The 13,262-nt window shown below is 51.1% G+C and overlaps 1 protein-coding gene across 1 annotated transcript in view; it reads right to left on the bottom strand.

Annotated features, from left to right (window-relative positions):
• TLN1 (talin 1) overlaps nucleotides 1–13,262 on the bottom strand; it is a 35,079-nt gene that overhangs the window by 12,007 nt on the left and 9,810 nt on the right. Inside the window, exons 9-33 of the mRNA XM_011980140.1 lie at nucleotides 12,840–12,944; nucleotides 12,368–12,523; nucleotides 11,534–11,635; nucleotides 11,162–11,238; nucleotides 10,768–10,948; nucleotides 10,469–10,582; nucleotides 10,248–10,356; nucleotides 9,804–10,012; nucleotides 9,542–9,640; nucleotides 8,358–8,525; nucleotides 7,885–8,179; nucleotides 6,831–6,997; nucleotides 5,483–5,611; nucleotides 5,190–5,306; nucleotides 5,002–5,115; nucleotides 4,667–4,801; nucleotides 4,385–4,513; nucleotides 3,551–3,653; nucleotides 3,191–3,399; nucleotides 2,352–2,471; nucleotides 1,942–2,139; nucleotides 1,602–1,741; nucleotides 1,336–1,429; nucleotides 1,144–1,233; nucleotides 908–1,030 (exon numbers count right to left, since the gene is read on the bottom strand). Of these exons, the coding sequence (XP_011835530.1) occupies nucleotides 908–1,030; nucleotides 1,144–1,233; nucleotides 1,336–1,429; nucleotides 1,602–1,741; nucleotides 1,942–2,139; nucleotides 2,352–2,471; nucleotides 3,191–3,399; nucleotides 3,551–3,653; nucleotides 4,385–4,513; nucleotides 4,667–4,801; nucleotides 5,002–5,115; nucleotides 5,190–5,306; nucleotides 5,483–5,611; nucleotides 6,831–6,997; nucleotides 7,885–8,179; nucleotides 8,358–8,525; nucleotides 9,542–9,640; nucleotides 9,804–10,012; nucleotides 10,248–10,356; nucleotides 10,469–10,582; nucleotides 10,768–10,948; nucleotides 11,162–11,238; nucleotides 11,534–11,635; nucleotides 12,368–12,523; nucleotides 12,840–12,944 (3,483 nt within the window). The remainder of the gene's footprint in view (nucleotides 1–907; nucleotides 1,031–1,143; nucleotides 1,234–1,335; nucleotides 1,430–1,601; nucleotides 1,742–1,941; nucleotides 2,140–2,351; nucleotides 2,472–3,190; nucleotides 3,400–3,550; nucleotides 3,654–4,384; nucleotides 4,514–4,666; nucleotides 4,802–5,001; nucleotides 5,116–5,189; nucleotides 5,307–5,482; nucleotides 5,612–6,830; nucleotides 6,998–7,884; nucleotides 8,180–8,357; nucleotides 8,526–9,541; nucleotides 9,641–9,803; nucleotides 10,013–10,247; nucleotides 10,357–10,468; nucleotides 10,583–10,767; nucleotides 10,949–11,161; nucleotides 11,239–11,533; nucleotides 11,636–12,367; nucleotides 12,524–12,839; nucleotides 12,945–13,262) is intronic.

Consider the following 13,262-nt stretch of genomic DNA (forward strand, 5'->3'; position numbering starts at 1 on the left):
AAAAAACCAAAAAAAAAAAAAAAAAACCTCAAGCCACTTAGAGCAAGGGACCCATTCTGACAGGGCACAGGGAGGTGGTGGAGATGGAGGGCTAGGATGGTAGGCTTTCAGGGAAAACAGTCTGAGGCGAACTCTCATGCCAGTTTGTTTTAAGGATTCATATACTAAAGCAAAATACTTTAGAGTTAATAGGTAGTTTTATACTTGATAATGTGGAAAAAGGCAAAGTTAAGTGATGACTCAAGTAACTAGAAATTTTGTCACTAGTACTATTTTAAGAAAGTAGTCATTACAGCCGGGCACGGTGGCTCACGCCTGTAATCCCAGCACTTTGGGAGACCGAGGCGGGCAGATCATGAGATCAGGAGATCGAAACCATCCTGGCTGACATGGTGAAACCCCGTCTCTACTAAAAAAAAAAATACAAAAAATTAGCCAGGCGTGGTGGCAAGTGCCTGTAGTCCCAGCTACTCAGGAAGCTGGGGCAGGAGAATGGCGTGAACCCGGGAGGCAGAGCTTGCAGTGGGCGGAGATCACACCACTGCACTCCAGCCTGGGCAACAGAGCGAGACTCTATCTCAAAAAAAAAAAAAAAAAGTAGTAATTAGATGAAAAAATGGTTTGTATAAGCTAATTAGTATATTTTGAGAAAGCCAGCTGGAAAAGGCCTCATGGTTGGGCAGTGTAATCCTAACCAAAGTACCAGGGTTCAGGAATTACAGCAATCAGAACTGTTGATGTTCAGTAATTGCTGACAAGTGTCTCCACTTCAGGAGGACAACCCAGATACCACAGAGCTGGCTTTGCAAACATAAACTTCTTGATTTATCTACAGATATGTCAGGCTGAGAGGAGACAGGGTAAAGAAAGTAGGGGCCATTCAAGGAACCCATCTCAGGAAAATAACCTGCGCAGCTGCCTCTGTGAAGCCACAAAGTGCCTTTGAGGCTGTGGAAATGGCCTCTCCAAACTCTGGCAGATTTCCATTCTTGGCATTTTGGGAGATGCCAGTCATAGCCTCGCCCAGCACCTGAGGAACAGAGGACATCAGGGGAGTCACAGCGTGTTCTCAGAACCCCAGGGCAGCATCTGGTTAGCTCCATCCTACTGCCCTCTCTCCTCCGAGTTCCTGGCTGTGCTGACCTTTGAGTTCTCCATTACACTGTCCAGGCAACCAAAGTAGGACATGTCATTGATGGGCTGGACTGGGTTCTCCAGGAGTTCCCGGACTGTCTGTGTAGGGGGAGGGCAAAGTGAGATCCAAGACACCTCCCTCGGACCCAAAACCAGAACACTTCCCTCAACCTCAATGCCATCAGCCTGCCATGTGCCTACCTCCAATTCCCGCAGGGCATTATCACACTCCTTCTGGCCGGGTGCCTGCTGGGTGCACATAGTGATGAGCTGATTGATACTGTCAGTTACTGCCCTGGGAGGGACAGAAAGTTGAGTGAATAGGTGAATAGGTCATCATTTCTGGGTCCTATATAAGTATTTATCTTTTGCCTATAGCCACTCTTAAGCCGGGAAGCTCTCATGAACTGCCTGCTCCCCAGTCTCTCTCACACAGTCCAGGGCTGGGCATGTCAGCAACTATTTACCTGGCAGCTGCAGCCAGCTGACTCTTGAGGTTAGGGGCAGCAGGGTCCGTGGACAGGGCCTTGGCAGCCAGAAGAAGTTTGCTTGAAGACATGGAGATGCCCTTCAAGTTGGACACAACTTGGGCTCGGTCCTCCTGGCTCTGTTGAAGTTGACAAGGTCAATGCATTGTCCTGTCCTTTCTTATCTGTCTCTAAAAGGGATCTTCTTTCCCAGACACTCAAGTAGTGCTAGAGACTGGGGAGGGAAGGGAGCCAGGAGCAAGTCAGGACTGGTCACCCAACTGCCTCCTATCTAACCCTTAGTGGGAACCATTCAACCAGACCCTCTGCCTCTTCATACCGGAGCCTGGCCTGCCATCTCCACACCCGCTTCCAGGAAGGTGCTGAAGTCCTGTCCAAATCGGCCTGAGGCTCGAGCCAGGTCCTGAGGGGTTCCCCGAGAGGCCTGCACCAGTTCTGTGGCTGCCTGATTCAGCCCAGCAGCCGCTTCATTCAACCGGCTCTGAGCTTCTTGAAATGTCCCAGTGCTAGGAGGAAGCTGCAGGGTGAGAGGGGAAGTCAGACAGAAGAATGGGGAATGATGCAGGGAGAAGTTTTGTAAAGGAGGGCTGAAAAGGTGGGCACATAGCCTGGGAGTAATGACAGGGGACAGATCTGGGAAGTCAGGGTCAAAGGACAACCGAGAGGGAAGAAGGAGAGGCCTGGCATTCTTTGACTCCTACGTTCCCCTACCCCCTACCGTCCTCCTACCGAGTCACTCAGGAGTCGCTTGCTGGCATCTCCAACTGCCCTCAGGGCATTATCCACATCGCGCTGGCCAGGTAGGCAGCTGACACAGCGGTTCAGAGCCTGGGTCACTGCTTTAGCCACCTGGGGTGAGAAAGGAGACAGGGTTGCCCAAGTGAAAAAAATTTGAGTGATCGCCTCCATTCATGCGACCTGGGAGATGACTAGCTCTACTGCCTCTGAAAGTGAAAAAAGCATTGTAGGTGAACAGGCTGAGGTTAGGCTTTCAAGTGACAGTAATTAAACTTCCCCAAACTTGGTGTTTAGCTTGGCCCATGACTGAATCCAACTGAGACACTTCTACAAGACCAAGAGGGCTGGGCACGGTGGCTGACGCCTGTAATCCCGGCACTATGTGAGGTCGAGGTGGGCGGATCACGAGGTCAAGAGATCGAGACCATCCTGACCAACATGGTGAAGCCCTTTCTCTACTAAAAAAAATACAAAAATTAGCTGGGTGTGGTGGTACGTGCCTGCAGTCCCAGCTACTAGGGAGGCTGAGGCAGGAGAATCACTTGAACCCAGGAGGTGGAGATTGAAGTGAGCCAAGATTGCGCCATTGCACTCCAGCCTGGGCAAGAGCGAAACTCCATCTCAAAAAAAAAAATAAAATAAAAAAAAATAAAAGACTAAGAGAACATAAGGGTGGAATCCACAGAGGGGCTCTCAAGAGCAGACACGAGAAGACATTGCTCTGTCAGTGCGGACGAGGCTTAGAAGCTTTGGCCTCAATCAGGGTGGGCCTTATGAAGGAACCTGGGGGAGAGGGAGAGGGAGGGAGCGGCCCCTCCCCAATACCTGACCTGGGCAAGCCGCTGCTGGCTCTCAGGGTCCCCTGGATGGCCAGCTGCCTTTTTCGCCTCCTCAATAAGGCTGCTAGCTTTGTCCAGCACATCACTGGCCGTGTCAAGTACAATGGCCTGCACTGCAGGATCTGACGTCAGTGCAGCAACTCCCCTAGCGGCCTGGGCCAGTGACCGCAGCCCACCTGCCACATCCCGAGCTGCAATACCTGGGGAGATGAGGAGAAGAGGGAAGGGAAGGTGCCTTCATTGCCAGGCCCTGATTCCAGTGGTTTCCTCTGTCAGTCCCATCCCTCATCCAGCTCCCATTTTCCTACCTCCCTCACAATATGCCCCATGCCTGGCCCTCTGCCCACATACCTGCATAATTCTCATTGCCCTGGGCAACCTCTCCCAGTAGCTGGGCGATGGCGGAGCTCACGGCTTTGGTGCTGTTGCCCAGGTCCTGGGCACACTTCTCCATCTAAGGATGAAGGGGGAAGAACTGGACTTGAGAAAGGAGGAGGTGAGGAGAAGGAACCTGAGAAGGTACTTGGGGACAGGTGGCAATTTAAATAAAGGTTTTGGGCTGGGTGCGATGGCTCACACCTATAATCCTAGCACTTTGGGAGGCCGAGGCAGGTGGATCAGCTGAGGTCAGGAGTTCAAGACCAGCCTGGGCAACATGGCGAAACCCCATCTCTACTAAAAATACAAAAATTAGCCAGGCGTGGTGGCGCGTGCCTGTAATCCCAGCTACTCAAGAGGCTAAGGCAGGAAGATGGCTTGAACCCAGGAGGTGGAGGTTGCAGTCAGCTGAGATTGCACAACTGCACTACAGTTTAGGCGACAGAGCGAGACTCCATCAAGAAAAAAAAAAAAGAAATGAAAGAAAAAGAAAAGAGAAAAGGAAAGAGGAAAGGAAAGAAGGGAAAGGAAAGGAAATGAAGAAGAGAGGAAGGAAGAAAGAAAGGAAGGAAGAAACAAGGAAGGAAGGAGAAACAAGAGAAAGAGAAAGAAAGAAAGAGAAGGAAGGAAGGAGAGAAAGAGAAAAGAAAAAGAAACGAGAGAAAGAAAGAGGATATAAAAAAGGAAGGAAGGAAGAAAGGAAGGAAGGAAGGAAGGGAGGGAGGAAAGGTTTTGAGCAGCTCTGGGGCACGGAGGGGAAGGAAGACTTTAGGATTTGAGTAAGAATGAGGTCTTAAACATACTTACCGTCTCCCCAGGTAAGGGTTTAAGCTTGCCATCTCGAGCCGCTGCCTTCACTTCCTGTAGATCTTTCTCTAGATTCTGTACCAAACTCAGGGCAGAATCCATCTCCAAAGGTCCACATGCTTCCTGAGCCTGTAAGAAAGGGTTTTGCGTGTAGGAGGTCCTGCTGTGTCTCACCAATGCCTCTGATCACACAATTATCCACGTATCGGGTTATTCTGCACAGATTTCCTCTCATTACAGGACTCCAGCCTCATCTTCCAAAGCCACAACCAGCTTCCATACCTTCTGGGCAGCTGTCCGGAGTTCAGCCAGCGCGGTGCCCAGGTTCTTGGCACACTGACTCAGCTGCATGGCTGAAGCCTGGTCCTGAATCGTTGGCACTGAGGCCTTTGCAGCTGCCACCATCTTCCCACCTGGCTGTTGGGGAATAGGCAGGTGGATGAAGCGTGCCATCCTCCCTCTGGGCTTGGGTATAAGGACTGATGATGATCAAGACGTAGGGAACACTGGGGCTTGGTATTGGGAAAGAGGCTGTTGGCAGAGATTCAAACTATGGGAGATGGAGGCTTAGAAAGGTGGGAAGGTCAGGTCAGAGAAGTGCGGAGAGGGTGCCTTGCCTGCAGGAAGCTCTGGCTGGCAGCAATGAGGGCAAGCTGAGTGCTGGGGCTGTCAGGCTGGGCTTGGCTTCCTCGGACGCCCTGCACCAGCAGCGGAATCTGCTCTGCCACTGCCTGTAGGTGAAAAATGTCATAAGAGACGCACAAGTCTCCCTCTTCCCACTCCCACATGCTTCCTAGAGTCTTACCTTGCAGCTCTGCACCAGCAGGGGCTGGGGGCCGGCAGAGGCCTTGGGGGTAGAGGCTGCATGCTGAGCTGCAGCGATGGTCTGTGTGGCTGAGGCTGCAGCCTGCTTGGCTGCATGCTGTGAAGACAGAGTAGTCAGACCAAGCCCATGGATTCCCATGCCCAGTCCCTGGCCTACCTTGCCCAGGCTATGCCCCAAGGACATATGAACTTACTCTCCACACCTCCCTTCCAGTTAATGCCTCCCACAGCACCCATACTCTCTCTTGCTCCTGGTGAAACTCCCAGCCTCACCTCCAGGCGCTGCACCAGCTTTTTCTTGATGGCATTCTGCGCGGCTGCATTGGTGGCCATGCGCAGCCCCTCAGCTGCCTCCCGCAGCCGCTGCTGCTGCTCCTCACTGTCAGGGTAGGCGGCTGCTCCCTGTGGGAGAGGTGGAAAGAGAGTCAACACCCAGCTCTCCTGTGGATCCTAAAGAAGCTCCTCTCTCACTTCTCTAGACTCGGTTTAAAATTCACGTATTTTCCTGAAGTCATCTCTAACTGGCCCCACCAAAAAACAATCACCTTTGAGAGGAGCTGCCTCATGAAGGTCAATGGGAAATCTCAGGGGGCTAGGATTCCCACTGGATGCTGAAATCCTTTCTTAAGGTGGAATTGTTTTGCCTTCCCCTCCTTGGGGAATACCACACATGAGTGAGGTGAGTAGGGGGGCTCCCTGGGCAAAGGAGGACTCAGTTTAGAGCAGGCATCTCAGGAATACTAAAGCAGGGGACCTGCTTACTCCTGCCAACTGAAAAGCCCCAGAGCCCAGGGGGCCTAGGAATCATCTGGGCTTCTGATGGTTCTCTGCATCCTGGTGTCTCAGTGTCCTACTGCCTTGTCTTTCTCTGTACGGCTGGCAGCAGAGGCCCCAGAGATTGAATGCGTATGTGTATTCACAGGGGAGACCAAGAAGGAGAGGAATCCCAGGCAGGCTAGCAGCAAAGAAGGTAAAAATAGGAATAGAAGACCTTGGACTTAAAGAAAAAGGATCCGGTTGCCTACTACAGAGGAATGGGAGAGATTTATTAAAGGACACAAAATTACAGCTAGATAGGAGTAAGTTCCAGTGTTCTACACTACTGTAGGATGACTAAAAGTAAGAATAATATATTATATAGTCTCAAATAGTTGGAGAATACTGAATGTTCTCAACACAAATGATAAGTATTTGGATAAATGCTGGCTATGTTAATTACTCTGATCTGATTACTATGTATGTATTTAAATGTCACTGTGTACCTCATGAATACGTAAAATTATGTCAATTAAAAAATAATTTTAGGCCAGGTGCGGTGGCTCACGCCTGTAATCTTAACACTTTGGGAGGCCAAGGTGGGAGGATCACTTGAGTCCAAGAGTTTGAGACAAGCCTGGGCAACATAGTGAGACTACCTCTTTTAAAAAAAAAAAAAAAAAAAACACCTGGGCCATGGCTCACCCGCAGCCTTAGGGCTCATTCACTTCCTGAGTGCTCCTCTACTTGTCCTCTTGTATTTTCTGCTTTTCCTGGGTCTCCCCTATCAGATGAGGGTGACCATCTGGACCTCTCTACTTCCCTCCAGGGCCCAGTCTGGGGGTGTGCACAGAAGACTTTGTACCTTGGCAGCCTCTACCATCTTGGCTGTGGCATCAGCTAGGATCTTGGCAGCACTTAAGAGCTTGCGGGAGTTCTCCAGATCACTTTCCCCCTCAGCATCGGCCTTGATGGCATTGACCAAGTCAGATGTGGCTTGGGCCAGGATGCGGGCCTGTCGCACCATCTCCCCTGAGAGCACAGGGCATAGTCAGGCAAGGAAGCCAGAGATACTGAGGTGTCAGGGGTGGGGACAAAGGTGGGGAAAAGTGGTGTAGACAAGGTAGACGGGGGCTTTAGGGACAGAAAAGAGACTGGCAAAAGCTCTTGCATGATTTCTTTGGGGTTTTTTTCTGCGTTTAGGATCTTGAGAAAAACAGATTCTCCAGTGGGTTCTTATGGGAGGACAGTCTCCAATGGGTATTTTCAGCCAGTAGCCTTGAGAAGACGAGACACTCTCTGAAAACTTTCGGGGTCAGGGGTACAGTAGGGAAGGCTATACCACTTTCATGCCACTTTCTATATATTTTTGTGCATACTTTGGTATATTCTTTAAATGCTCCAGGGAAGGTAGAGAACTTAATATTCCTTTTTTTTTTTTTTGAGACGGAGTCTCGCTCTGTCGCCCAGGCTGGAGTGTAGTGGCCGGATCTCAGCTCACTGCAAGCTCCGCCTCCCGGGTTCATGCCATTCTCCTGCCTCAGCCTCCCGAGTAGCTGGGACTACAGGCGCCCGCCACCTCGCCCGGCTAGTTTTTTTGTATTTTTAGTAGAGACGGGGTTTCACCGTGTTAGCCAGGATGGTCTCGATCTCCTGACCTCGTGATCCGCCCGTCTTGGCCTCCCAAAGTGCTGGGATTACAGGCTTGAGCCACCGCGCCCGGCCTAATATTCCTTTTACAGAAGAGGAAGCAGAGGGTTCAGAGAGCTTTAATGATGAGCCTATGGTTGTGTGGCTGGCAAGCCCACACTGTGCTGAGTTTCTTGGGGTGAAGTGGTTGGGTCCGCAAGGGGATGATGTCCAGTGGGCTTAGGGAACCCTGGTGGGGTTTTTTGTTTTCCTGGGGGTGGGTGTCTTACCAGCATCACCCATGGAGCTAAAGATGTTCTCAGTGACAGTAAGGATGGTGTCAGTGGCCTGGTCATAACGGCCAGCAGGCCCAGCCCCTGTGGCATGGGCCTTCACATGCTGCAGCAGCTCATTCAGGGCCTGGGTGACAGCTGTGGCTGCTGCTCCTACCCCTCGCAACAGTTGCCCATCCTCTGTAGCTGCCTGGGAAGCAGACACACAGCCCTCCACGGCTTTGGCTACCAGTCGTCCAGCCTCCACCAGTTGTTCTTGGCAGACAGGTGAGCTGATTGTAGGTGCTACCACCTGTAGGTAAAGTGAATGTCAGAGATGTAGGCAAGGGAAAGGAAGTAGAGTGTGCTGCTCATAGCAGTAACTGGGATGAGTGAGGAGGCCTCCAGAGCCAAAGAAATAAAATGAGAGGCTCACATGTGTGTGGTAGTATCACCCCTCAGCACAGACTAGAGCAACCTTTGGGGCTCACCTTAGTACATGCCACTAGTTGGGAAGTGGACAGGGCACACTGTGTTGCTGCAGCAATAACTTGGGTCTGAAGTCCCGAGTCCTCTGTCCGCTGGGCCACACTCTTGGCCTTGAGGACCAGGGCAGCTGCAGCACTTGCCACAGCTTTAGCGAGCTGCATTAGCACGTCCTGTAAGAAAACAGCAGTTAGCATGACCTGAGATCAGGCTTGGGATTCACAGACACTTCTCAGAGGCGTAAGCTGCTTCATTATTCCCATTAATCCAATCAAAGGAGAGCGCACGCAGAAGCAATCAGAATCTACCCCGAGCCACTGCCCTGAGCACCCAGCAGGACAGAACCTCCACTGAAGAACAAACCCACACCGAGAGAAATACAGCCTACACCAAATGGAGACACACATGAGGCGGATACACTCGATGATGATGGGGAAAGAACGGGGTGGCGCTGTTACAATGGGGTGAGGAAAGGAGGTATCTCCTGGGATCCCTTCACCCCCAGCTTCTTTACTCCACTTCTTGATCTTGGATTGGAAGTGGTCATCCTGGAATCTTGGGAGCAAGTCCCTGTACTACCCTACCTGATCCCATTTCCCAAAGCCTGCCTTCGCCAGGCCTCTTCATCTCCCACCAAGTTCTGGTCCCCTAGGAGGCTGAGGGAGAAGTACAGAAACGAGTGTATGCGGCTCAGAGAGGACAAAGCTGGGAAGGCCCAGGCCAGAGGCTGTTACCGTAGGGGAATCGGGGGGAGATCGAACCCCAGCCCCTCCGGATGCACATATCTGCACGGGAAATCCAGGGTGAAAAGTCAGCTGAGGATATTGGCATGGAGTGGGAAGGGGGAGAGCTAGAGGAACACTATCCTCAGGGTGGCATGGTCTATACCATTGTGTGGGTCCTCAAGTTGGGGCAAGGGCTATGTATGGGGAAGAGAGGGAAAAGATGACAAGGGGCTAAAGAATAAATGAGGGCCAATAGTAAACCAGCAGGTTAAGTTTGGATTCAGAGGTTCTGAATTCTAACCCCTAAAAGAGAGATCAGAAGCTACCAGTATCATCCCCTGGAAATAGAGGATCATATTGGTTTTTAGGGGTCAATTCATAGAAGCCAGGACTAGGAACTAGATTCAGGAGCAGAAGTTACTTCCTAGATTCTGGGGTTCTGGGGGGTTGGGTAAGTCACCAACCTGGAAGTGGGGGTCAGTATCACTTTCCCCAATTTGTTGCAACAGCTCCCCACTGGCCTGGCCCACGTTCCCAGCTGCTTGCAGCAGGTTCTGACGGGGCTGTGGAGAGTGAACACCAGTCAGAAGCTGCCCAATCCCTGCCCACATGCCTGTGCATCTCACAGGCCCATGGGACCCAGGTTTCCATCCTGTGGCTTGGATTGTCCCTTCTCTTTGGGCTTGAACCCTGTCTCCGCCCTAGCCCAACCCTGTGGCCCCTGACCTCAGCACTGGCTGGTTGCGCACTGCGCAGCAGTTCTGACACTGCCCCCGCAAGGCCCTTTGCTGCCTGCAATAGGGGCCGGCCACTGCCGCCTTCGTCCTCCAGCAAGGCAGCCAGCAGCTTCACCCCACGGGACATCTCCGTCAGGTTGGAGGAGATTGTGGTGACTGCACAGCCCACTGCAGTATAGTCTGTCTCAGCAGGGTCCCCTAAGGGGAAAAGGAGAAAGAGGAACATGAGAGACGGGCAGGCCAGACAAAGGGCTGGGGAAGGAGCAAAGTCACACCCAGTTAGTCACACACACGTCCACGGAGAGACGCACACACACAGTCCCTTCCACAATGAGTCAAGGCACAGTCATACACGAAGCCAGTCACATGCATGCCTGTGCACACTCGCATCCTCTCTCCCCATCACACACCCGGAAGCTAGCATCCGGCCTACCTGCTGTCAGGTTCACCACAGACGCAGTACCAGCTGTGATGGCATCTACCTGAGAGTGGATCTCATGCTTTGATTCATCCATCTTGTTCTTACGCCAGGCCTTAGAGGCCTGAAAGAGAGAGGAAAAGACCTCAGGATCTGCCCTGGTTTGGTTCACCTCATCCCTATCCCTTGGAGTCTCAGCTTCAGTACCACGGGCCTCTCCTCCATCCCATACTTACAGCATCCTGGCCAAGAGGTGGCAGAGTGTCAAAGTCATCCAGGGTGGCCTGGGCAGCCTGCACGGCCTGCATGCTGGAGTTAATGGTTCCAGTGAGTGCCTGCTGGGCCGAAGTCTAAAGACAAATGGGGAGAAACAGGGACTGGAATGGATGTTTGGAGAAAAGAGAAGGTAAAAGAGAACCATGGGCTAGGGAGAGAATACAAATAGGGACCTGGGAAAAGATTGCCTAACTCCTGGCTCAGCCCAGCTGAGGGTGAGAGAAGGGCCCTGGCGCCATGGTAGACATAGGACACTTACCAGAGGAGGCATGTGTCCTCGGTGCATCTGGCCGCTGGTAATCTGCTGCTGGGCAGGGGGCATGCTGCCCACCTGGAAATTCTCAGGACCAGAGGCTCCAGAGCGCATGATGGCAGGCAGGGCCACAGAGCCATGCTCCACTTTCCCTACCCGGTTGTACTGCTGCTGCAGGACTGTTGACCTGTAGAGGGGTGAACTATTGAGCTCACAGAGGACTCCTCATCTCTACCCCTCCCACCCGGTTACACGACCTTTGCAGGTGTGTGAGGTTTCACTACAGCCTGCAACTAGTTAAATAACCATTCTAAGGACTCCCCACCTCCCAAGAGTCCTTAGAGTCAGGCCTTGCCTTCTCTACCCCTGGGAAATGGGATCAGCCCAACTCCCTTCGTACTTTTTGGGGGACACTGAGTCCTCCAGCATAGTAGACTCCTCATCTCCTTCCAGCCCAAAGTGATCCTTGCTTTTTTTCTGTAGGAAGAAAAAAAGAACAAGAGTTGGGATACTTAAAGAAGAGGGAAGTGGAGAAAAGGCAGCCTCTTGTTTCCACAACCAGCCATTTTCCAGAAGCTACGTGCCCATTTCATTTTTTGTTTTTTTGACAAAAAAGGGCTCTGTCACCCAGGCTGAAGTGCAGAGGTATGATCTCGGCTTATTGCAACCTTCGCCTCCCAGGTTCAAGCATTCTGAGTGCCCATTTCTAAAGGACTGGCTTGTGGAGAGGGCAAGGGGAGATAAGGGGAAGGCTGGGGCAGGCAGTGCTCACCTTCTTCAGGATGATATCAATGTAGCCAGCAATGAGCTGTGCAATCTGCTCCCCTTCAGTTGTCTGTACTGAGTAGTAGCCATCTTGGTAATCTCCAAAATCCTAGGGTGACAAGGTGGCGGACTCAGTGGCAAAGCTCTAATCTATCCAGGATGGAAAAGGCTAGGATGGGAGGCCCAAGGTTGAGCTGATGAGATGCCTTCCCATGCAACAGCCCTCTTGGAAGATGCCCACCTTTCTTGAACCTCCTCTTTATTTTCCTCCTTGGAGGGAAATTTTTTACTTCTGAGGAGTGGCCTCTACACTACATGGTTTCAAATACATATTTAGGAAGTCTCTTATTTTTGCTCTGATGATAAAATTGGGAGGATATAATATTTGGCGTTAAATGGCCACACTTTAAGGTTGACTGTAGTATCCAAAAGGGAAAAAACAGCATTTCCTACAATTTCTATTTCTGTCATTGGGGTACTTTATCAAGTTGGTATCAGTTTTCAATTCATAACCCTATAATATAAAATCAAAAATTCACTGTACATAGCTGCTGCTGCAACAGGGAGGTTATCACATTTTTCCTTTCACCAACCCCCCAAGAATTCCAGTGATCTCAGTTTGCTGATGAGATTTTTGTTCTGCTGATTTTAAAGAATAAGTCCGTCACCCATTTCATTTAAGCCTCACACTCTCCCAGAGGAAGATTCTCCATCTACTCTAACCTCCTTTTTTTCTGGAGTAATACTCAGTATACTTACCCCAAGAGAGGGAAAAGACCTCTGCAGCTGCCCCTTTTCTGAAACTCCCAAAGCACTTCCTTGTTGGAGTCCCCAGACTCACCAGCGTGAAGCTTTTGGGAGAGGCAGCCCAGCGTTTGATGTTGGTGAGGTTCCACTCCTGGATCACTTCCTTGGTTTTCTCATCCACTCGCATCACACACTCCTTGGTGATGCCCAGAAGCCTGGGCACTAGCTTGTTCTTCCCTTTCATTTTTTCCTATGAGGCAGAGGTTGGTGCTGGTGTTACAGGTCAGAGGTCAAATGAGAGGTGAATGATCAGATCAGCTTGCAGCCATAGGGGATGTTGAGGTGGCCCGGAGGGCTAATGGACAAGGGAAAATGCAGGGTAGGGAGGGAAATGGTGGTGGAGGGCTGATGACAGGCAGGTTTTCATGAGGTCAGAGCAAGGAAGAGAATGAGGAATCTTAGGGAATGGTGGGAAATGTGACTGAGGGCAAGGTCAGAGACTTTCAGAGACAGAAAAGGGCAAGAGTGGGAAACAAGGAGGGCAGTGAAAAGGGTCTATAACCTACCTTCACCAGGAAGAAGGAGACACCGTAAGTCTTGAGAGAACGGGCTAGCTTCACGTAGCGGACCTTGGCCTCAATCTCACTCATCTGCCCACAATTCTTGTGTGCCTGAGCATAAAACGGGGAAGAATTTAGCAAATAGTTTAATATCACAGCTAAGGAATTAAGGTTGGATGCTAACTACAACAAGAGAGAATTATGGGGAGACTGGAAAGGTTGAGGAGTGCAAGATATGAGAATGAGACCGCAACGGGATGGAGACTGATAAGGGCTATGCAGAAGCAATGAGTCGAGGGATACAGTCAAGGAACTTGTAGACATTCTGGAGATATGAACAGAGTTCAGAAGCAGAAGGGCAAAGAGAAGGCCTTTTGGGCTGAGTATTCAGAGTAGGGGGTAACATCTTATACATGGACAAAGACTGTA

The sequence above is a fragment of the Mandrillus leucophaeus genome, unplaced genomic scaffold, assembly GCF_000951045.1.
Source record: "Mandrillus leucophaeus isolate KB7577 unplaced genomic scaffold, Mleu.le_1.0 Scaffold208, whole genome shotgun sequence".
Classification (NCBI taxonomy): Eukaryota; Metazoa; Chordata; class Mammalia; order Primates; family Cercopithecidae; genus Mandrillus; species Mandrillus leucophaeus.